Source organism: Silurus meridionalis, chromosome 5 (assembly GCF_014805685.1).
Source record: "Silurus meridionalis isolate SWU-2019-XX chromosome 5, ASM1480568v1, whole genome shotgun sequence".
Classification (NCBI taxonomy): Eukaryota; Metazoa; Chordata; class Actinopteri; order Siluriformes; family Siluridae; genus Silurus; species Silurus meridionalis.
In genome coordinates this window covers 25,143,385-25,169,395 of record NC_060888.1, presented here as the reverse complement: position 1 = coordinate 25,169,395, position 26,011 = coordinate 25,143,385, and the positions used below count along the sequence as shown (strand labels likewise).

At 38.1% G+C, this 26,011-nt stretch overlaps 1 protein-coding gene across 15 annotated transcripts in view; it reads right to left on the bottom strand.

Moving 5' to 3' along the window:
- The window catches only part of ppfibp2b (PPFIA binding protein 2b), an 85,913-nt gene that overhangs the window by 56,165 nt on the left and 3,737 nt on the right, over positions 1-26,011 (bottom strand). For 13 of the 15 annotated variants that reach the window (XM_046849941.1, XM_046849939.1, XM_046849943.1 and 10 more), the window contains exons 2-3: positions 12,606-12,702; positions 7,311-7,513 (exon numbers count right to left, since the gene is read on the bottom strand). In XM_046849941.1, the coding sequence (XP_046705897.1) occupies positions 7,311-7,513; positions 12,606-12,669 (267 nt within the window). In that variant the 5' untranslated portion in view covers positions 12,670-12,702. Of the gene's footprint in view, positions 1-2,156; positions 2,313-7,310; positions 7,514-12,605; positions 12,703-26,011 lie in introns of those variants that run through there. The other 2 variants (XM_046849949.1, XM_046849956.1) reach the window with 2 other exon arrangements.

The window sequence follows — 26,011 nt, the reverse complement described above, 5'->3', positions numbered from 1 at the left end:
GAAAGCACACACACTCTGTGGTGTAATAAACCAGCGCTCCTCGTCCCCCACTCCTGGCTCTCTGGAGGCGACTCAACAGGAAATGTTCTCTCAGGTCAACGGTCCTGATGATTTACTCTGTCAGAACTGTTTACAGCAGAACAAGCAAGACCAGGTGACCTGAGCGCATAAAATGGGAACCATACAGCGTTTGCATGTCTCATTCAAATGGGTTTTGAAAGAGTTTTGAACCTTCTTCCCTGTGTGTGTAAACAAAAATAATGGCTCCTATTAAACGTTTTGGGTTTTTAATTTTATTAAAGTGATTTTAAACAGAACTATAACAGTCTGGATTTCACTGCTTTAGTTTAGCCCTGAAGGGATGAGGGTTGTTTTGGCAGCAAGTAAAGGAAGCTCAGCATTGTGCCAAATTAATACACGTATCAAGTTGTTCATCATCATAGTCAAACTTGGTTATGTGGAGTGACATTGCTATCGGGCAAAATCCTGGAAATGTAGTTCTCAATATACTAATTTATACTTTTTTTTCCCAGGTTGCTCCTGTTAGCAGACGCCACAGCAGATCATCCGTCTCTAAACTCCGTCCTCTACATTTGCCTCTTTCAAACAAACCACCTGTCTTCCCTCACCACATCCATAAACCTCCTCATTGGTCTTCTACTTTGTCTCCATCCTCAGGATCTCAATCAAACCTTTCTCAAATTGGTCTCCAAAACATACTACCTGTGCGGTCCCTCTAATAAACTCATTAATAGTCCTGTATTATGAAGAAGAAAATGAGAAACAAGAGACAAAAATGGAAATGAGCTGAAGGCCACTGTCAATGAGACCTGGTCTTCCATACCAGCTCAGCAGTGCCCCAGACTCATCCCCTCCATGCCACGCCCAATTGAGGCAGTAATTAAAGCCAAAGGAGCCCCGACCAAGTATTAAGTACATGTACAGTAAATGAACATACTTTCCAGAAGGCCAACAATTCACTACAAATGTTTTTTTTGATTGGTCTTATGAAGTATTCTCATTTTTTGAGAATTGTGGATTGGTGTATTTTGTGTTAAATGTGAGCCAAAATAATCACAATGAAAAGAAATATGAAATATGAAAAGTGTGATAAATCTTTATAATATACAAGTTATTTTTTGTATTGAATTACTAAAATAAATCAACTTTTTTTTGATATTCTAATTTATTGAGATGCACATATACACATACACATACATAACTGGCTATGGATAAGTTGTGCACTGCTCAGGTGTCCACATACTTTTGCTCATAGTGTGTGTGAGTGAACACCTCGTTCCTGTTATGATAAGCTCCACTCTTCTGTGAAGGCTTTCCACATGTTTTAGAGGGAGACTGTGGGGATTAGTGTTCATTAAACTACAAGAGCATGAGTTAGATCAGACAGTGATGCTGGAGTAGGTGACGCTTCAGTTCTTCCACTTTAACACCCTGGCTTTGTGCACAGCAGCATTGTCATGTTGGATCAGGTTTTGGTCTCTTAGTTAATTGCCCACACCAGGCACATGACGCAAACTCAGCATGTCAGTACAAATAGAAATACTGAATATTAATTATGAAGATTTTTTTCTTTTTCTTTAAGAAGCAAATATTGGACAGGTTTCACTTGCAATTTCTAATGCAATATTTTTACTGCGATATTTTTTTAATCTTATTTTATATTTAGAGTTCCTTTTATTTGATGCACAATGTTCCAAAGCAGCCAATCAGGTTTCTGATTGACTGCAAGTGGTATAAAAATCTTGAATCTTAACTGTGAGAATGAAATGTAATGTATATGTTTAGATAATCAGCAAAAAAAAAAAATATGAGATGAAATATTATGATAGAAAAAACTGCTCGGTTGTTTTATGGGTGACAATCAAATATACTGTACTAATCACTATAATTATGTTTCAGATGTTGCCTTTCATCGCAGCTGTTTGCTTGAGCTTTCAGGAAACAAGTCTGCTGTGCGATGACTTGACGCCAAGTGTTAATCCGGATCACGATGTCTAGAGCGACTAGAACTCGGAGGAGTTCCAAGCATGCAGTCATTATGATGATCGGAGGTTAATTATGTATAAATAGCACTGTGACAGCAACCAGTCTTACAATTTAGTATAAATGTTAGGGTTTACAGAGCGGACGCTTACCTTTTTAAGCCATGAGAAATGTTTGTAGTAGTCAATATCCTGCTCCATGCTGAAGGCCCATGTCTGCTCATTGGTGTGTATGTGCATGTGTGTGTATGGGAGAAAGAGGAGAATTAGCCGGCTGGGGTCTTAGGGCTTACTACAAGGCTGATGGTTGCATGCTTTATAAAGCTTTCCTCCCTCCCTCCTACTCTCCTTATCCTCCTCCTCCTCTTCCTTTCTTCCTACTCCTCCTCTTCATTCCAGCTGCTGAAGCCTAGAGCTTCTGATACGCTACAGCGACCGCTTTCTACCCCCAAAAGCCCCACATTTGCTGTTAACCCAGTCACGCAATACGGCAACGCGCGTGTGTGTGTGTGTGTGTGTGTGTGCATTTCACTGTTCCTGGTTTTAGCACACAAACACTTTCTTACAGCTGTAAAAACAGAGTTTACAGTTTCACACTCACACAGTTTTATTTTTCTGACTGCGCCTGGTTTTCCCCCTCGTCGTCACTAAATTGTTGCAACTCAAATTAAAACAAAACGCAACCCTGATGCGTTTATTCCAGGACAAGACGTGATAAAAACCCCACGCGTACACACACACACACACACACACACACACACACACACACACACACACACACACACACACACATGTAAACGCGTATAGTATGCACATTATCGCTGTCTCGACAGACTGGAAGTGATTATGGTGAATCTCTTGTTTCCTGCCGAAGACTCCCCGCTCTCGCAATCTCGGCATCAGCAAACAGAATCGACACCCGCCCGTGTTTCACACCCGAACCGCTCGATTACAAACAGTCCGGCTAAATAAATGCAATAAACACCAAACAAGGGAATGCACTTAGCATTAGAACACAGCTTGATTGAGGGGAAGAGATTATAGTTATATATATTATATATTATAGTTATATAAGTATAAAGGAAATGTTCCTGGGCACCTGGGAAGTGCAGATATAACAGAGCTTCTGATCAAGTTTCCCATTGCAGAATGGGAACAAAGAGAAGAGAAGAGAGAGAGAGAGAAGAGAGAGAGAGAGAGAGAGAAGAGAAGAGAGAGAAAAATAGAGAAGAAAAGACAAAAGAGTAGAGAGGAAGAACAAAGAGAAGAGAAGCGAAGAGAAGAAAAGAGAGGCGAAGAGAAGAGAAGAGAAAAGAGTAGAGAGGAAGAACAAAAGAAGAGAGAGAGAAGAAAAGACAAGACATGAGAAGAGAGAAAAAGTTAAGAAGAAAAGACAAAGAGAAAGAGAAGAGAAGAGAAGAGAGAGAAGAGAAGAGAGAAGAGAAAAAGTAGAGAAGAAAAGACAAAAACAGAAAGGAAGAAATGAAGAAAAGAGAAGAGAAGAGAAGAAGAGAAGAGAGAGAGAGAGAGAAGAAAAGACAAAAACAGAAAGGAAGAAAAGAAGAAAAGAGAAGAGAAGAGAAGAGAAGAGAAGAAGAGAAGAGAAGAGAAGAGAAGAGAAGAGAAGAGAAGAGAAGAGAAGAGAAGAGAAAAGAAGAGATGTGATCAGGTTGAGTGCCAGTCTGAGTCTAGTCTCTAGTCTTCCTTCTCTCTCTCATCTCCCCTGTTTGGGTCATTTCCTGTTTGGGTGAGGAAACACAGGGTGTGTGTGTGTGTGTGTGTGTGTGTGTGTGTGTGTGTGTGTGTGTGTGTGTGTGTGTGTAAATGCACAGTTGAGGCTGCTAGAATTGGACTGCTAGCATTAAAAGGACGGCTGTTCCTGCCTTTTACAGCAAGAGTCAGTCCAACTTCAAACTCCAGGAGGTGGATCTTAGGAAGCAGAATGATGCCAAACTGGGACAAAAGTGTTTCCTGTTGTCCAAGATGGCTGCTCTCTTACACTTAAACATTCAGAACTTTGTCCAGAACGGCATCATTGATGGATGGATAGATAGATGGATGGATGGATGGATGGATGGATGGATGGATAGATGAAATGATTGATAGATGGATGGATGAATGGATAGTTGAATGTTATACATTTCTGTTGTCCAAGATGGCTGCCCAAAACAGCATCAGTGATGAAATCAATGAATGGATGAAATCAATGGATAGATAGATAGATAGATAGATAGATAGATAGATAGATAGATAGATAGATAGATAGATAGATAGATAGATAGATAGATAGATAGATAGATAGATAGATAGATAGATGTGTTGATTTTCTGTAAATTTGCCATTTACTGAAGTCTGTGAATTTTTATTTTCAAACCTGAAATAATTTCTGAAGCTTTCTAATTGGTTCACTGGTTCTACTGGCAGGACCAATAGAATGTAAGCTCCACCCACTACAATGCAGCACAATCCAATGAAATCCGACATATAATTACTTTGGAAAAAGAGGCAAGCATCAGACATTTCATATGCCCTAATATCTGTATTACTGGTGTATATTTGGCAGGAATGCCATTTTTTGGCTGTCAGAATTGCAGATTTTTAATTGGTCTACTGGTTTATGTTAGCCCCGCCCACCAGCCTACTAACATAAACACAGCCAGCTGAGTTGAAATCTCCAAACCCCCAAACTTACGAAGAAACTCTTCTAATAATAAAAATTGAAAAGAAACAAACGACACTGTAGAAAACTGAGCCAAAATCTGTAATGCACAAACCCGAGTTGGGATGTCAGCCATGGACTTACCCCTGAGTCCCGGTAATCCTTCGAGATGTTGCCGAATGAGGACAAAGCGTGAGGGAACGCGACAGACAGAGAACCGAAAGAGTGAAAAAGAAGAAAAGGAGAAAGAGCAGAGAAGAAAGAAGGAGGCAGGAAGTTAAGCACAGCCTCAACCCGAATCTCGGAGGAGCATCCAAACTCTTTTAAAGACGTCCAGATTAAACACACGCGCAGCTGAAAAACAGGCTGCAATCCACAGAAGAACAAACACACGATCCTGTTCTCACATCTGAACACTTGCTCGACTTACACTGTTAAGAAACACATTCACACTGTTATAGAAACACCTAAAATGATTTCATGGAGCTCAAATAATAAAAGACACCCTTGCTGTAACGACGTGCATATGGACACGCAGGAAGCTCATTCGAGTGTCGTTCATCTGTGAAGGCTTTTTTTCACCAAACTCCTTCTACTTAAAAAAAATCTAGCGATGAAATACATGTACAAAAGTTTGTGGACATCTGACCATAAAATTCCTGCTTTTTGAGCAGCCCATCTCACATTTAGTCCCTATTATATATATATATATATATATATATATATATATATATATATATATATATATATATATATATATACTTTTTTTTTTTTACTTTTTTATATACTTAAAACATACACAACAATACCATTGGTATAAAAAAAGAACTAGAATTAGCACAGTGTCACCGTGTCCACTTACTCCGTACCGGAAACACGATTTGTTCAGCTTGAATTCTGAATCCAGAGCGCTAGTGTTAGCCGCTAGCGCATTTCTGGTTAGCGACAACGCTAGCGCTATTGATTCTTTTGAGTTTTATGTACAGCTTCAATCATTTCTCCCAAAAACAGAAAATCCTCACAATTCCACATATCGAGGGAGTAAATGAATGAAGGATGGAAGGAATGAAGACATTTGTCAAAGTAAGTCTGCTGAAAATAAGTAGAACAGTTAAGCAGAAGATATCTTGATAAAATTCAATATTGAATGTAAAACACACACACACACACACACACACACACACACACACACACACACACACACACACACTTACATACACATCTGTATTAACAAAAAGTGTATTATATATTATAAAAATATTATAACATTATTTTATATATTATTTAATTAATCTTTAAACCTATTTCTGGTCAAAATATTTCAGAAGTAGATTTCAAGCTTGATTGGTTTAATGATGGTATATTTGATTTACTGAAATCTTACAATAGAAAAAGTAAATATAATTGACATGATACTTACTAAATACTAGCATACTCGCTAAAATGCCAATTTGTTGCAGTGTGAACAGTGTTTTCTATATTAAATTACTATTATAGACATTATATGATTGAGTTATTAATGGAATTATTATACATTATAAAAAGGCAATAGCAGCCATTTTTAAGAATTGAACTAAGCACAAGAACAGCTCATTTCAGCGAACACTAAGCACGGAGACAGTAGTGATGTCCGGTTCGTGAACGAATCGTTCATTTGAACCGTTTCTTTCCGACACGTCCGACATACTACTGATATCAACGAATTGTTGATACTGAGCATGCGCGACCTACCGAGCAGTACGCGTGCTGTCTGACATTAATACACACACACACACACACACACACACACACACACACACACTTACACTTTTTGGACTCTGAATCAGATGCGTTCGACATACTGTAAAGGCTGATGCTGCGCTGCTGATATATGAGCACAGGTGAACTGAGGACTTAAATAAAAAGTACGTTTATTTACTAACAACTTAAAACGTCAACGTTTTGCACATCAGTGCCTGTATTGGGTGATTTAGTGCTAAACGTAAATGTAAGGAACATTTCTAAGATGATGATGATGATTTAATTTAAACAGATAAGCTACATGCCCTCATGCAATAGACATGACTTTATTTAAATGTGTTTAGTGTGTATGTTCATCCGCCGAGATGAGATTTGGATATGCATGACGTCATGGCGTAAGGACGTAAAAGAACTGGTGAACCGTTTTTGAACCGGTTCTTTAAAACGAACTGTCCGAAAGAACTGATTCACAAAAGAGAATTGGACTTCCCATCACTAGGAGACAGACGTTTCCTTCACTTTGATGACATGGCATCTCAAGTTATGGTACACCATTTCATGCCACCTTGTGGTTGTTTGTTATAACTACACCATCCTGAAACTGACATGTCCATGTTGCTATAAAAAAAAGAACTCCCCAATCACACCCAAACCCATAACGTATTCTTTAGTGCACTTTTTACTACTGAAAGGCCAAGCCCTTCATTGTACCTGCTGTTCTAGTTTTAACTTTGATCCCATCTTCAGGTTTTGTAATTGCAGTTTGCCTACTTGATCGTCGTTTTCGACCTGTTCAACATCCGTCTTGTGCACACATTGGGCCAACCGCAACCCAGCACTGAATCTGGCTGCTGTATCTGTGTTTCCTGATGTATGAAGCTGTGCCTGATGTGTACGCTTAGACATACCAGGCCAGTTTCCAGCCACTGGAAGAGGGTCTGAGCGGTGGAGGTGGGCAGCTGTGAGCGCAGAGTATCTCGACCTTCTCCACCATAAATCTCCAGAGCTAAACGCAGCTCCTCTGCTAACTGTAGCACCGGCAGTGAGTCCACGCTAACCGGAGAACCCAGATCCGGCAGCCCGTTAGTGAACTCCGCCATCACCTTAGAGCCTGCAAAAAGAGGCAGAGATGCGCCCTCCATTACTTTCATGTATATTAGACTTCATTTCTAATATTTATAAAAACAATACTCAAAGGAACTAGAAATTTTTCAAAATGGCCACCAATTTGGGGCGTGACGTGTCTCAGCCAAAGCCCTATTCAATTTATAAGTACAGTTAAAAAGGTGTCATTTAGCAAAAAAAGGTCAGTAAATGATAGTCACTGGATTGTTCACTGGAACATACAATATCCAGAAGCATTCACATGAAAATGGAAGCAAACTCTTTTAGACACAGTGCAACATTATTATCAAAAATAGAAATTAATATGAAGTGAAGTAAATGACTTTTCATCCATGGAGCATAGAAAAATGGCTGCCGTTCCCCAAACACCAGAGCAAATCACTACAATTGAAGCCTTGACGTGTGTTTGGCAACTGCTGAGCCACTCGAGGAGGTTCAAAATGACAGAAAACTGGACCAATTAGGAAAATGTTGTGTTGGATTTTCTGAATTATTTTCAGCGTTCTCTGTCTTTTTTTTTTCTTAGAGTAAGAATTGATTTTGACTAAGTAGCACAAAAAAGGACAAAGGACAAATGCATACTGAATGTTGTTATACTTTTTTATTATAGAAAGCGATTCACCAGTAGTCATTTAAAAGAAGACATGCTTGCTAATTCCTTAAAGTAGTTTTCTGTAAAAAAACAAAAAAACAAAAAAACACAATAAACTCCTGAAGTTGAAAAAGAAAAGATCCAGCAAAATAAAGCACATCAAGTCAAGAGGCTTCAAGTTCACATCAAAAACTGGAAAGAACATTGAACATTTTACAAATCTGGGACAAACCTCCAGTAAAAAAAGCACTGGGTGAAAAAAAAAAAAAAAACACCCAGTGAAAAGAAACCCAAAAATCAAACAGTGAAAAAAACCAACAGTGAAAAAACAACAAACAGAATATACCAAGTGAAAAAGGCAAAAATCCAGTGGAAAAATAAATAAATAAAATCACCTAGTGGAAAAAACTCCTAAAAATCTCCAGTGAAAAAAAAGCATCAGGTGAAAAAACAACAAAAATAGAACACCTGGTAAAAAAAAAAAAAAACATGCAGTAAAAAATTTGAAAAAAAATAAATAAAAAATACACCAAAAATGAAAATTTCCCGTGGAAAAAAAAAACCACCCAGTGAAATTATCTAACAAAAACACCCAGTGAAAAAAAACACCTGGAAAAACACCCAGTAAAAACAAACAACAACAACAAAAAAAAAAAAAACCCAGTGACAAATAAAACATCCAGTAAAAACATGCAGTAGAAAAAAACCCAGTAAAAAAACCCTAACACCATACACTCAATAAAAATCAAAACAAAAACACCAAGTGAAAAAGGCAAAAAATCTAGTGGAAAGTGAATAAAAAATATATAAATAAAAACACCCAGTGAAAAATCTAACAAAACACACCCCCAAAAAAAAAAAAAACAAGCAGTGGAAAAACTAAAAGAAAAAAAAAAAAGAAAAAAAAAACCTTGAGCTGACAGTAGTGAGTCCAAAATGAACTTCAAAATAAGCACTCTTTACAAACATGGCAAACAGGAAAACATCTCAAAAAGGGGGAGGGGCTACAACAACACACAACACACAAAATACCACATTGAGTTCCATTCCTGCCAGTCAACAAACAGGAATCTGAGGGAAAAGATCTCTTTATCAATATACCAGTTGGAAATTATTCACATTGAACAACTTTATTTAATTTGCAATAGTGAGAAGGATGAGCATTAACCAAAAGTCACAGAATTAAGGGAAAAGAGATTGAGAGAGAGAGAGAGAGAGAGAGAGAGAGAGAGAGAGAGAGAGAGATAGATCCTGGGGTTGTATTCTAGCCTTGTTTTCCTGGGACTGCCTCCAGATCCAATGGAATAGTTATTTATTTAAACAGATGTGCACATTTTTTTTGACCATCCCATAATATCTTTCAGTCAGTTTTATGTAGCAGTCTTAATTGGCGGATTAATTGTCCTCCTATAAAACAGGCAGGAAGGCAGTTTCACGTGCCAGATTTCCCATCACCCCATTAGCTCACCACATACGGCCACGTTTCAGCTCCAACACATTTTCCTCATCTCCAACCGTCTCCAGCTGGATCCTATAGAGTGAAGCTAGTGCAGCGCTTAAACATCTGGATGCTATAAAACCACAGTAACGCAGCACGGAGAAACACCGCGACTCAACTGTTCCTTTCGCAGGAGCCAGAGACAATCAGGTACAAACGCTCAGGGAGCTGGGAGGAGGCCACTACGATCTCCTCGCATCAGGAGCTACGCTGAATAGATTTCAGTTTATGTTAATGTAAACAGGAACACTGAGGCATTGTGGGAAAGGCGCTGATTAATGGGGTGGGGTGGGGTTTTTGCTAATTAGTAAAACTATGTAGACTAGAAGTGAAACAATGAAATAAAAATGTTTGGTAGAATTTTGTGATACATATTTACATTTAATTGTATAGTATTTGGGAAGTGTTTGTTTTATTGTGAATAGAATATGAATTGATGAATTTTGCAAATCATTGTTTTTATGTCATACATTTTTTGGAATTGGGATTGTAAGGGAAAAAATGCTATTTGGAAAAAAATGTTAAAAGATGAGAACCTGCTTCATGTCTCACATTAGAGGTCACTGTGAAGCTGTGTTAGGCAGTGAACTCTATTGTACAATGAATCAAATTGTTTTCGATTGTACTAAAAAAAACTACAACTTCAAAAATAAAACTACACTAGTTAGTAGTTACAAGCAAAAATATTTTTGCAGTTCACAATCAAGTTACATTTTCGGCCTTTCATAGCAAAAAGTTCGGGCACCTCCGTTTTCACTCATATTACACGCATTTATTAAGACAGCTTAGCGCGTTTGACTTGAACCAGAATGGTGTTAGTTCAAATCCCATCCCCACCAAGTTGCTGGACACTAATGCAAGATACTTAACCTCACCTGCTTAGTGTCTAATTGAGATAATTGTATGTTGGAGAGGGGTGTGTCCCAAAATTGCTGGGATTTTTCTTTAATTTATGATTTGATTTAAAACCAGAAGTACTTTTAGAGCAGTTAAAAAAATGACCACAATTTTCTTTAATCAGAATCAAGAAATCTACAAATGAATAAAAGTCAGATTTCAAAACTACCAGAATATTATAAATGTTCTGATTCTTTTAGACCTGGGTGTTTTAAATGTTCATAGCCAATTTGTTCGCATTTCTACACACAACGCTACAGCGTCTTAAAAAATCTATCATATTGCATATCATTTTGTTGCATTTTTGTCTATCACCAGTAGGTGGTGGTATTTAAAAAAAATCTCTCACAATTGCCTCAAGTCAACTATTATTAAAACATTTCCAGAACTTCAGATTTGTATCTTATCTGCCTTGTGACTAACACAAAGACTTGTGTCAATAATCACCTCAATGCCTTATAACTATACAGGATATTCAGTGTTGTAGAAGAAATTCTCTAAATCCCAAAAGATTTTCCAGCTCGAACCTCATGGTCTCAGAAAAGCTTTTGTTTAATTTTTGCTCATTTGCTGACCAATGATTTGCTGTTTACTCAAAGATTAGTTAAAGATTCGATGTTTTGATAGGAGGAGCCTGATTCGATCATCAATCTCACAGTTGAATCTTCTCAGACTCGTTATAAAACGAGGATCGTGCCATTTTGGTTATATGGGGTGCTCAGTGTCTGATTTCACATAGAACATATATGATATGCATAAAGCATATATGTAAATTTGACATTTGAAAATATGTCTCCGGCATTGTTCAGAGGGCCGTTCCAAAAACGGGCCAGGTGGTATTTGGCCCACGGGCTGCAGTTTGAGGACCCCTGGTTTAGACTATTAGAAGCTTCATATATTTTTACCCAGTAGTATATATGGGTATATACTGTATATGGGAATTAAGGTACAATTTATGGTCCTGCATGTGGGTTACATAGACGCTACGAAGATGCCGTGTTCCTGTCATAAGTCATGTGTCCGTCGGCAGCGTTGCCCTTCCACAGTCATGCCTTCTGACATTTAACAACAAGCAAACAGACACAGTCTTTTGTCATAGCGACAGCTGTATGGTGACCTTGAGTTGCGTAACTCGGGGCATGTGTTGTGTTTACGTGTGTATCTGACTTTTCATTGCAAACTTGCTGACACACACACACACACACACACACACACACACACACACACACACACACAAATCCGTCTCTCACTTGTCAACTGGCTTTATTAAACATTCGTCCTCTATTAGTTCAATCATGCTGACAACTGCTGAGTTTGCTAGAGGACACACACACACACACACACACACACACGCATGCCAATTAACCTCCTTTCCTTGGCATAAAAACCTCAAACCAAAACTTAAAAATGTAAAAGAAACGTGTATTATCGTACAAAATCTTAATTGAGGGACAAAACAAGCCACTGGGATTTCCCCCAATGCTAATTCACAGGCCATGTCCCTGCTGCCCAGGACAAACCTTCCAGCCAAACCCTTCAGCTCTCGCATTGAAGGTTAATCTAGCTAAATAGCTAATAGTATCCAAAAGCAAACAGAACGTACTTACTAACAAGTAATCGTTTTCTGAGGGTTATCAAAACAATTTTTATTATTGAACTTTAGTCTTCTAGGATTGGGTTGTCAAGGGTCTATGTATAAATATAAAATATATAAAATATATATATAAAATATATATATATATATATATATATATATATATATATATATATATATATATATATATTTTAAACTATGGTAATAAGAAATCACCTCAAATCACAAGATGTAAAGGCATGACTAGCTTTATAAAACTATATTTGAAAGCACTTGATGACCCTAATGAGCATGGGTTCCTCTCTTGGTTTCTTCCTCATACCTTCTTAGGGAGTTTTTTTTTTACCTCAGAACTGTCACCACTCATTAGAGATAAACTAATAGGGGTAATGACTTAAATATAGGTAATTAGGAACTTAAACTTGCTTGTACTCCACTGCTCATACCAAACCAGTTCTTGCATCAAGTCTGTAGGATATACAGTATCGCAAATTTACCTGCGATGATGTCATCCATTTGCTCCAAAGCAGCCTCCAACATGTGACTCGCATCAGACGCCATGTTGCCGCATGGGACGTGCTGTTCGGCTGAAGTCTGAGAACATAAAAGAGGAGAAAAGTTTAATGTGATGTGTGTGTGTGTGTGTGTGTATATATATTTAACAAAATTGAATACACAGTCATACAGTACAGCATATAGTCATTATTGTCTTCATAACTGGCAACAAAATTGAGTACACCCTAAGTGATAACAGCTGTACATCGTGTAACCATGACCACTGTATGTTTAACATGGCACCTCATGGTAAAGACTCTCTGAGGATTTAAGAATTAGAGTGTTTCTCTCCACAAAGATGAACGAGGCTAAAAGAAGATCAGTAACCTCCTGAAGCTAAGTCACAGTACAGTGGCCAGGGTTATACAGAGGTTTTCCCAGACGGGTTCCACTCGGAACAGACCTCACAAGGGTCCATTAAAGAAGTTGAGTCCTGGTGCAGAAGCTGCTTCAGAAAACAGATACACTGTACACCTCAACTAAGATGGTGAGGTGAGGAGTAGCAATAAAATTGTGTTTTGCCTACAGTCAAGCATGGTGGTGGTATGCAAGTGTGTGTTGTCTATTATGTACATCTGAAGAAACCCCTTATATTTTCAATCTTGAATAGCTTTCTTTCTTGCTTTGTCCTTTATCTCCATCCCTCCATCTCTCCCTTACTTTGCATATCTCTCAGCAGTGCAGGAACCTGAAATTAATTAGGCCTGTCAGGGTCGGGTTTCAAGCCTTTGTCATCCTGCCTCATGGCACATGGTCTCACACACACACACACACACACACACACACACAGACAAAACCACAAACGGAAACACTTTCTACAGCCAGTGTTTACTCCAAGGATGTGGTGACGGATATGTAGATAGATTTGCAGAGCAGGAGAACATAATGTTTAACAAATAAATGTTTAACCAATAAACTAGTGCAGATAAAATACACCGATACATCCAGAGCGGAATTCGACACGAAACACAAGTGTGGATGAAACTCTGATCTGCAATACTGATGAAAGAGGATTTTTTAACTTCTGCGATATACACTGACGCAGAATGAAATCTGGGGTCAGAGCGGTAGGGTCAGCCATGATACAGCAGCCCTGTAGCAGAGAAGGTTTGGGGCCTTGCTCAAGGGTTCAACAGTGTCAGCTTGGCAGGGCTGGGGCTTGAACCTCTGACCTTCCGATCAGTAACCCAGACCTTGTTGCTCTTAATAATCTGAATTAAACTCTGTCTCAGAGACTCCAATTCAAACTCAGTCATAGGCGTCTAGTGAAATGCCTTTAATGACATGTACATTTAAATCTACAACATTTCTCAGATGCCCTTATTCAAAAATGCTTTGATGTCTCTAACAAATGAAGCCATTCTAATTTCAAGCCATTAGGATGCAAAGTAAGAAAGCAATCCGTCTAAAACTTTGTTGGGAGCAAAACATGTGCTAATGTAAGTATTGCTGAAAGAGGAGGGTCTTTAGACATTGTTTGAAGATTGCTAGAGACTGTTCAGACATCAAGTGGAAGTTTATTCCTCCACCAAGGGTTCAGAACAAGAAGAGTCTTGAAGCATGTCTTACTTGTTTTTTGAGAGATAATGGAACCAGTCAACCAGTTATTAATCAGTTAATGCCTGGGGCATTAAATAGAATTCAAGTCACACACTTACTGACCAAAATTAATGGCACCCTAGACAAGAAAATGGCATGCTTCATTAGCACACTGTCCACATTAAAGAATATAAGGGTGTGTAGACAATGTGTCATGTTTTGATGAACAACAGAAAAAGTTAAAATGACAACTTTGGCATATTACACATAATGGTTTTAGCATCACGCTTTCATAAGAGCTGATTTAAAAAAATCTGATAACTTGCTCAAGATTGATCAGAAATACTGTATGATTTGAGTTACATATTATGGTCAAGTAAACCAAAATTACACTTCTCTGATGAACCACAAACTCATTACCATGTTTTTGCGGTTGACATATAGGCTCTAACAGACGGACTTGTGTATCGTCATCATAAGATCCAAAAATCTAAATTTAAACCATCAGGGATCATCTGTATATATGAATATATAGTAAATACAGTTTATCATATTATTCAGACCTAGTCTAAAAGTATTCTGACACATCACTGAAAATGGCTCAATGATGTTACACTTGTTCCCTAAAAGTTGCCCCCTACATGCTTGTTGAACTTTCCACTCCCTGTTTTCTGTTACAACAAACTCCATTGTTCAGGGATATCTTTCCATTTTGTTTTGGGGCGCGGCCGTGGGCATTTATGTTCATTCAGTTAGAGCATTAGGGAGATCAGGCATTAAGGTGAGTAGGTTCCTGTTCCAACGGTGTTCAACGTGGTTGAGGAGGACGAGTCTTTTTGCAAGACGCTTCAACCTTCATGGAGCTGGAACAATGTTTGAGTCTCTTAGTTCCTCCTAAAGTATAAAAAATGCATTCTATACAATTGTGTGCTTCTGGGAAAAAACACGTGTGTGATGGTCAGCAGTGGACATACGTTTAACCATATAGTGTAAAAATTGCTGTACATTAGTGATCAATAAGGTTCAGGTAAATCCATAGAGTGTACATATATCCGTACTTATATAAAAATTAATTCATTGTATTAGCTACTGCATTTTCTCATAGAGGGGTGCCAATAGTTATGCAATAGGACTAAATGTATTGTTTAATCTTTGAGCCAGTATTCCCATACAGCTTTCCCAAACAGCTAATTATAGTTTTATTGACTGCATTGTTCAATACTGTTAATTGCAGTCTTGGGAAGTCCTGACTGTTGATATAAAACTGAATTTGGACTTTTTTCTTACAAACGAATCATTCTGGACAGGATTGAACTCGTTGTCCTGACTGTCCTTTTTTTTTCTCATTTTTTTTCAAAGCGTGGGAAAGAGACGCGTCTCGTGTGTCTGTTCCCTTTCAGCGCTAACCGAACGAGTTTGTTCACCTTCTTTTTTAGCCTTATTTGTTTAATCGCCGCTCAGAAAACGAAAGAGAGATGAATCGCCTCAGAGCTGCACAGCAACTAAATAACAGACATCTTTACTGCTGTCAACTACAAAACAAGGCTCAGTCCAATAAACACTTCCTGCTACACTTCTTTTCCAAAAAAATAAATAAACACGTCCTATCTGACAGGAGTAAACACACTGGGAGTGTTTGAGCTCAACATAATATTTGCCTTGACAGTTAAACAGACCTCAGTCATCTTAATTTCATGGCTTTCCGGTTGGAAAAGAAAAAAAAGCTTTACACACCATTTTCTGCAAATCTTTTTGTGGGGTGGCTTAGATTTCGCTGTGGTGGAATATTTCCCCATTTGAGTACAGCATCGGTGTCTGCGTTTTTTTCTCTGCTTTAGCAAAAAATAAATGGAAAGCATATAAGCAGCGCAACGAAACAGACAATGCTGGCGAGAAACCTCAAAAGGTCTTTCACTGGTCCACCGTCTGGAGCGATTTAAATGTCAGCAGAATATAAAGGTAGCAAACTTCATCTTCTGAAAGGAGGCAGTCAAGAGGTGAAGTGGACCATGCACCGATATCTTCAGGACACAAATAGGAATGATCGAGTTGAAGCAAACGCTAAGCCTCTGTCCTCAAGATGTTAGGTTGAACAAACTTCAATCCCAAAACAATGCCTGAGCAAATAATGGCAACGCTGTGTGTATAACAAATGTCAGTTTTACAGACCGCATGATGTATCAAGTTAAATTTTGTGTCTGTAAAAAAGTTAATTAAAAAAATAATAATCAATATTTATTTGGAAATAAAGGACTTAAAAAATAATAATACAGACAGACAGACAGACAGACAAATATAATATAATAATCAATAAATAGTGGCAATAAAATCCTAATATTTAAAACATAATAAAATATTTATTTTAATTTTTCCATTATTCCTTTTTTTGATTATTTCTTCTTTTTATTCTTATTCTATACGTAAAGTAGGTATCTGCATATATTTTCTTTTCAATTTATTTTCTTCAGAAAAATCTATCATTTTTTTAAAGCAGTCTAATTTTTTACTTTTCATTCTTTTTGTATTTACAAAAACACTTATAATCTTTCTTTTCTCTCCACTTCCCTTTATGTTTACTCTTTTTACTTCAGAAACTGCTTTAAAACAGTTTCTCTTCCTACCCCCTTTCATTCTTTTCTTTTTTTCATCTCATAAATTGTTTTTTTCCACATTTTGCATAAGTTTTTTCTCTGATTAATTGGCAATTCCCTTCATTTTATTCTTTATATTACTTTCTTTTTGTAGTATATTTCCCTCAATTTGCTACTTTTAATTTTCTATTTTATTATTTTCATCTTCTGCTGTTTTTCCTTTTTTTTCTTACTTTCTTTTTTTTTTACATTTTTCTGTAATCCCTTATCTTCTGTTTTTATAGATTTTCTTTTTTGCTCCTCTCCTTAGAAATAAAAAATATGCTAAAACTATAACTTTTTTATATCGCCAACACAGTCCTACTATTCCCCAGAAAGCAGTGGAAGGAAGTGTTGTGTTAAAAATGTGATAGAATTGGCACTAATATCAAATCACTATAATTTCTGTACTTTAAACACTGCAGTGAAATTCACTTCATCATTTACTTCATACGCAATAAAACCAAGCATACAAATACACACATTTTGCTGCAGAAATAAATTCCAACATGCCTAGCCTAGTTTCATTACAGCATGCTGTGTTTCACTAAACAACATTCTTTGTGCATTATGAATTAATAGATAAGATCAGCAGGTCAAGTTGAGCTTTATGATCCCTATCCACAGACAGTATTTGACACCACGTGGATCCCTGAAGTAAACGCTTCAGTGAAATACTCGCTAAGACAAACTACACTAATCATCCTGCAGACTTCCATTACCAGAATGCCAACAGATACAGTTACAGATCGTTGTGGGGCAAGTCTAAGCAACTGAAAAGTTTACAAGAGAAGCCTGTCTACCACCCAGCAAACATGCTTCATGGAAGCCTATTTGAGACCACTGTGGCCAGCCCACTGTGGGCCATGGTATCAGTGTGAATGCAGAGCACATGTGGGACCCACACTACTGGGTTTAATTGAAGCCCTAGTAGGCTAGCCCAAAATAGAGGGTGGGCTGTGCATATTACATAGAGTGTGTATCAAAGTGGGTTTTGGACACAAAAGTCCCACAGAGGGTCTTGCATATGGTCACTCACATGGGGCCTATGCAAAATTTGTAGAGGTCGACCTATTAATCGGTTTTGCTGATTAATCAGCATCGATTGTTGATTGCTGAAACTATCAGCAAAAATCCATACCGATAGTTTTTCCAGGTAGCATCCAGTGATGAAGTAGCTGAGAAGGTCAGCTGTTATTACAAGATCAGCATTTAGAGGCGAATGACTAATGCTACGTACTGTTTGTTTTTAGGTATGAGACTATGTGCTGCACAAAGAGTGCTATATTTAGTAATTATATGTTTTTATTTATTAATTATATAATTATATACATTACTATACTAAACTAAAAACATTTATCAAAATAAAAATTAGATAATGATGTTTTTATTCAATTCATGAGTAAAACTGAATGATGAACCAAACAAAAAGTAAGATATAGAAATACTACTATTTTAATAATTAAATAAATTAGAATACATTTTTCAAAATGTAATTCATATTTTTTTTTACCAACATCTTGAAACACTTTCTGAGAGTAGTGTGTCTACAGCTTCTAGAATGCCAGTCAGACTGACTAGCTGTAGGTATCTTATATATTATATATGTTATAATGAGTGATAACAAACAATTAGCATTAAGTACAATGACAGAACAACATTCCAGGAAAAAGTTAATTGAAATTTAAGGCACAACAACATGACAAATGTGCATTCATTGAGTTAACATTAAGACCTCTGTACCTCAGGTCAGGCCTTTGTCACCTCAGTTTATTCAGTTACTGTCACAGTCGTCATTATTTCAGTACCATAGCTTTTGTTACCTCAGCTTATTCAATTAGCATCAAATTCATCATTACATTAATTAGTATAATAGCGTTTGTTACCTCAGCTTACACAGTTAGCATCATATCCTTTTTTAACCTCAGCTCATTCCTCATTATTGCCTTATTTACCTCATTAAATGAAGTTATTTTACAGCACTATAGCCTTTCCTAAATACAATAAACAAAACACAATGCAAACTGTAAAACATTAGTTTAGAATACTCCACAAAACTGACCCTCATGCTTTTAACCCCAACAAGCATGAGAACACTGCTGAAACTCAAACAGGTTTCCCAAAACAAAGCCTGGATAATCATTACTACACGAGGTATGGGTATTCATTAATGAGCTTCCCAATGAAGGAAGCCTGCACAACATGGGAAACCTGATCCTTTTGTCTTTTTAATCCTGTGTGAAGGTCCTTCACTGGGTCTGTCATCCAAAACGTCAGCTTCACTCAGGTGAACAGGAATGATGCTGCCAATGCTGATAACACGGCCTTCATGTACTCAAACAGCCATCATGCCGAAGGTGAATACAAGACACACAAAACAGATGCCTGATGTGTGTGATGTGCAAGAGATACTGTAGATATTTTTGTATTATTTAGCAATGAGAGGTGAGCAAAGACAACACTGGTGCATGTATATTGAAATTATTATACGTTTGTGTATTAGGTGTATTTTAATATATACAGACCCTGTCAAAGGTTTGGAAACACCAAGTATTTTATAGTTGCATGTTCTTTTAGTTTCTATGTAACAAATAAGAAAAAAGGCAAGAACACACACAACAGTGAATGAGTCTGTGGAGTCCAAATATGGCTCTACCTTTTTTTCTCTAACAGAAGAACTCTAAGATAAAGAAAAAGAGAGAAGATGTTAGCAGACTGGCTCAGCCCCACAGTCAAACATGGAGGTAAAACCTAATGGTTTGGGGTTGTTTTGGAGCAGTCCTATTCTGCAAATGCAGACTATGCAGACTTATTCTGGAAAGTGAGAGGAAAACTGAACCAACATGACTTTCAGTCCATACTTCAACACCATGAAATTTGGTCTGGACTACAGCTCATTGGAACCGACTTCACAATACAACAAGACAATGAGCAGAAGCATACGTCTGAGTTCTGTAAGTGTTATTTAGAGAGCAAACAGTCGCCTGGAGTGTAATCTAATATGGAATGACCTGCCCAGTCACCGCACCTAAATCCTATTGAACTGCTCTGGGATGAACTGGATCACAAGTAAGAAGCAAATCTCCAACTAGTAAAGTCATGGCTACTTATCAGGGATAAAAACACATTGTTCACCTTAGCTGTTAAATTCTGTAAAGCTGCTTTGAGACAATGTCCGTTTGAAAAGCGCAATAGAAATAAATTTGACTTGACTTGACTTAAAGAACAAATTCGTTCTTCCAAGTTTGACAAAAGAAACTGAATTAGCTGAATTTTTGGAGAAATTAACTGTCCAGATGCCGAGAGTGTGTAAAGCTCTTATGCTAGGGAAGCATTTTGAAAAATAAAGTGGAACATGTGGACATTTATATACAGTGAGGAAAATAAGTATTTGAACACCCTGCTATTTTGCAGGTTCTCCCACTTAGAAATCATGGAGAGGTCTGAAATTATCATCGTAGGTGCATGTCCACTGTGAGAGACATAATCTAAAAAAAAAAATCCAGAAATCACAATGTATGATTTTTAAACTATTTATTTGTATGATACAGCTGCTAATAGGTATTTGAACACCTGTCTATCAGCTAGAATTCTGACTCTCAAAGACCTGTTAGTCTGCCTTTAAAATGTCCACCTCCACTACATTTATTATCCTAAATTAGATGCACCTGTTTGAGGTCGTTAGCTGCATAAAGACACCTGTCCACCCCATACAATCAGTAAGAATCCAACTACTAACACGGCCAAGACCAAAGAGCTGTCCAAAGACACTAGAGACAAAATTGTACACCTCCACAAGGCTGAAAAGGGCTACGGGGAAATTGCCAAGCAGCTTGGTGAAAAAAGGTCCACTGTTGGCGCAATCATTAGAAAATGGAAGAAGCTAAACATGACTGTCAATCTCCCTCGGACTGGGGCTCCATGCAAGATCTCACCGTGGGGTCTCAATGATCCTAAGGAAGGTGAGAAATCAGCCCAGAACTACACGGGAGGAGCTGGTCAATGACCTGAAAAGAGCTGGGACCACCGTTTCCAAGGTTACTGTTGGTAATACACTAAGGCGTCATGGTTTGAAATCATGCATGGCACGGAAGGTTCCCCTGCTTAAACCAGCACATGTCCAGGCACGTCTTAAGTTTGCCAATGACCATTTGGATGATCCAGAGGAGTCATGGGAGAAAGTCATGTGGTCAGATGAGACCAAAATAGAACTTTTGGGTCATAATTCCACTAAGCGTGTTTGGAGGAAGAAGAATGATGAGTACCATCCCAAGAACACCATCCCTACTGTGAAGCATGGGGTGGTAGCATCATGCTTTGGGGTGTTTTTCTGCACATGGGACAGGCGACTGCACTGTATTAAGGAGAGGATGACGGGGCCATGTATTGCGAGATTTTGGGGAACAACCTCCTTCCCTCAGTTAGAGCATTGAAGATGGGTCGAGGCTGGGTCTTCCAACATGACAATGACCCAAAGCACACAGCCAGGATAACCAAGGAGTGGCTCTGTAAGAAGCATATCAAGGTTCTGGCGTGGCCTAGCCAGTCTCAGACCTAAACCCAATAGAGAATCTTTGGAGGAGCTCAAACTCCGTGTTTCTCAGCGACAGGCCAGAAACCTGACTGATCTAGAGAAGATCTGTGTGGAGGTGGGCCAAAATCCCTCCTGCAGTGTGTGCAAACCTGGTGAAAAACTACAGGAAACGTTTGACCTCTGTAATTGCAAACAAAGGCTACTGTACCAAATATTAACATTGACTTTCATTGACAGGTGTTCAAATACTTATTTGCAGCTGTATCATACAAATAAATAGTTACAAAATCATACATTGTGATTTCTGGATTTTTTTGTTTAGATTATGTCTCTCACAGTGGACATGCACCTACGATGACAATTTCAGACCCCTCCATGATTTCTAAGTGGGAGAACTTGCAAAATAGCAGGGTGTTCAAATACTTATTTTCCTCACTGTATTTGTTTGGTCAAAGTAATACAGTTAAATGACCTAGTTCACCAAGTAGAAACATAAGGAACTTGCATGCGTCTTTAAAAAACAATAAAAGACTAGGTGTCTTCACATATCGTGATATGATTAGTGTATAAATACACTGTTCATGTCTTAAAGATCTTACCAATTATATAAATAATCTGGTCTGTCTTAAAGGATACATTTGTAAATAATAATATATGCAGTAAATGGAGATTATTTAAAGAACACATTAATAAGCATTTTTAAGAGACCTGATTGCAGGTCTGAAGCTGAGCAAGAACAGAAAGAGCGCAGCGTGAGTTGTCAGCCAAAAAACGCCAGCATGTCATCACTGCTTAATATGGGGATCATCAAATGACAAGTTCCTTCCAAGCGGCTTAAAGCGTTCCGCCCAACACCGCATCATCCTGCAAAGTGTGTGTGTGTGTGTGTGTGTGTGTGTGTGTTCACAATGCCCGAGGAAAATCTGTATGGCATGTCGTTTTCTCGTCCTACGTTCCAGTCCTGTTTTAACCCTCCTGCATTAACCGGGCCTTATCATTTCTTCTTGGAAGTCCGTTCCAGTGCATCATGGGATAAAGTGAATGATCATTTTCTGAGTGTTGACATTAATAGCATGAAACAATTCTCTTTTACATTCAAATTGCACCAGTGTAAGATTTTAAATCAGCAATCGAATGCTTGGTAATTGTTTTGCTTACTAGTTCCTTCACTTTTTTAGTTTCTACCTCAAAATGTAAGAGTAATTGATATATTTATAATAGAAGCTCTAACAGTATTTGCAGCTGCAATGCAAAATACAGAGATTTCATAACGAACAGTTCCTCAAACATTATTGTTTCTATCGTTACCGTTAATTCTGAGGGACTTGTATGGTGTCTATTGCACAAAATCGAATAATCTAAAAAACATGCTATTAAGCACTTGATAGTTTCCAGTGTCAGAGCTTTGTTTAAGTTTTTCTCCACAGGAAAGTCTTTAGGACAGGCCTCACTTTGCTGAAAAATATATATTACAGAGAAACTAAAGCTTAAAACCTGACAATGAGGTCAACTATATTGTGTTTTGTGCCAGAGGGAAGACACACTTCCAAATCATGAAGGGAATTTGACAAGGGAGCGTAAAAGCAATCACCCTAGTGCAGAGTTGAGGTAAAGTGTTTTCTTCCTCATGATGGTAACAAGCCCATCACTGAGGAGAATAATGCAGGTTCATGCTTTTGCCTTGTGCATTTACAGGAATACATTGTCTAATCATTAGCTATGAGTCCTTTACATGTTACGACGTAGGTTTGATCCAAATTGACCTGCAATACCGTGAGCACTAGAGAGTAAAGTGTCCCTTCTGTCAGCCCCTTCACCTGAAAACCCAGTCAGCCATACAAAACCGAGCTCAAATGACATGAGGGTTGGGTTACAGTTACAGGATGGAAGCTGAGGCCTTATGACTCTGCTTGCGGGCACTGTACCGGGAAGTGTACTCCACTGTCAGAAAACCTACTTTCTAGTTTAGAGAAAAAACATGAAGCACACATCCTTACAGCTAGCATAAAATTTACAGAGAGTGAATAGGGTGACACTATAGGAGTTAGGAATTTCAAACTTGTCAGAATTATGAAAAATACCAATTGTATTATGTAAGCCACCTTAATCTAGTCATAGAGGTTTGATTTTTGTGTCTGTCCAAGTCATGTAGGAATGACCTCTGTGCTAGTCTGTCCCACTCAAGAAGGTCTGGCCTCTGTGCTTAGCAGTCTCAGTCAAGAAGGTATAGTCTCTGTGCCTGTCAGTCCTATTCATAGAGGTGTGGCCTATATGCATGTCAGTTCCAATAAAGAAGTTTTGGCTTTTGTACCTTGTTAAGTCTTAATAAAGAAAATGCAGCCTCTGTACATTTACGGCACACACCCTTATCCAGAGCGACTTTCAACTGAGCAGTTGAGGGTTAAGGTAAGGCAGCATGATGGTGCTGGGATTTGAACACATGCCTTTATGATTCAAAGTTCAATGTCTTCACCAATGAGCTACCACCTCTCACCTTTCAAAACCAATTAAAATGAAGTAGCCTCTATGACTGTCAGCCCAAGTTATTTAGATGTGAACTCTGTGCCTGTCAGTCCCAATGAACCTTCTCGGGCTCTGTAAATGGCATGACCTGTATTCAGTGCTAACAAAAGAAGTGCAGCCTTGGTATCTTTAGTCATAATAAAAAAAAGCATTGCCTTTGAACCTTCAGTTCTGCTGAAAGAAGGTGTAGGCTTTGTACTAGTATAAAAAATAAAAAAATTCAAAGTGCAGGAGGTGTGGCGTCTGTTTCTATCAGGCATTGTGAAGGAGGTGAGCTGTACACCACTACTACTGTGAGACATATTACATATCATAAAACAGGACACACAGCATTAGATTTTGCCCTACATCAACTACGATGCAAAAAGATCAGCAAAGGACGCTGAACTTAAGCTTTTGTTCGAAATACAACATAAATTTCCAACTTCAGCCGGCACAATATACAATTTATGAAATGCTATACCACGTTGACCTTTGATGCTGATACACTGCAGAAAGCAGCAAAATACAAGCTCTCTACATTTTCTCAGCAATCCCTAAATGTGTTATTGTGCATGTTAATGTCTGTGTGTGTGTGTGTGTGTGTGTGTGTGTGTGTGTGTGTGTGTGTGTGTGTGTGTGTGTTCATCCTGGATGATCCACAACACTCCAGAAGAGACTTGCTTTGTGTTTGGATGAATCACTTCATTCACATGACCCAACAAATGCAAATCATTTTGGTGCAGATAATGCAGGCAATGTGTTAAACGTGGGGTTTCTTTAAAACATCAGCACTGCATCACTTTAAGAATTTCACATCACACAAGTGAAACATTTTTATAAAATGCTGCGCAGTTCACAATAAAAAAATCCGGATCAATCTCATAAAAAATTCACTGCCAGGCAATGGCTGTATAAATGTCACAACAATGGCAGTCATGTATAGGCTAGGCCGCATGGTATTTCCTAAAACTAGTGCTAAAAGCAGGGTAAGACCACAAAAGGGTTCAAATGGGGGTCATCGATGGCTCCATCTAACCCATGCCCACGTGTTCTGGTAGCTACAGTAAGTCGAAGGTAGTGCTTGTCAAGACGGGAAAAGGAAATGTCAGTCCTGAGTAGGTATATTGGAGTGTGTGTGTATGTTCAAGTGTGTATGAATGAGAGAGAAAACCAAGGAAATGTCAGCAGCCTCATTTAACATAGAAAAGTTCTAGACCTCAGTGTTACTCACCATTTCATACTCCAATGGCAAAAACCCCCACACCATATAACCATGTAATTGTGCAAAGAGATGTATAAGCAAATGTATAAGAAATCTCATCTTTTTGTCATTCACTGTCAAATTCTTTGTGCTTTTTCCTATTTTGTTAAACAAAACAAAAGGAACATGCATATGTCTCAAAAACTATAAAAGACTAAGTGCTTTCCAAACTTCTGGCAGACACAATACCACGTACCGGCTTTAAACCCAAGCTTAGTAACCCAAACCCTATTAGATGAGCTTGAAGAAGCTAATAGTTTAGAAGTTGATCCTCGCACGTCTGGCTCAACTAACTAAAATCTCTGAGTGGTCTAGAAACTGTTTTACTCTGTGCTGAGTTTTAGAAACTACATCTGTAAGCACACTGTACTGAGCCTTTTTTGCCACAGGGTAAACAAGAGCGGGTTAAGAGCTTGTCAGTCAGGCTACACACACACACACACACACTTAAGTGGGACACACAGCCAAAGGGAAAATGTTATCTCAGATATAAAGCACCATGTTAGAAAGCTCTAGTTGAAGAGGGTTTGCGTGATGAGCAGTGACAGGCGGTGCTCATGTTACCATGTTACATTAAAACAATGCTCATTCCTCTTCTACTGCGCTTGACCGGAAATTCACTGAACTACTTTTACCGCCACTGTACCATTTCCTTCCTTGCTATACGCATTCGTATTTATTTCCACGTAACTACCAAATCATCAAAGCATCGTCCATTTTTTGAGTGGAGTCTTCCCATACAAGATCCCCATGCATTTTTGGTCTGCTTCAATATGGCCATCAAAAATTCATTTAACAAATGACATATCCTGCAAATAATATATTTACTGTGATACATTGGCTAAATGCTACAATTCTCATGAACAAGTTTAGCATTCA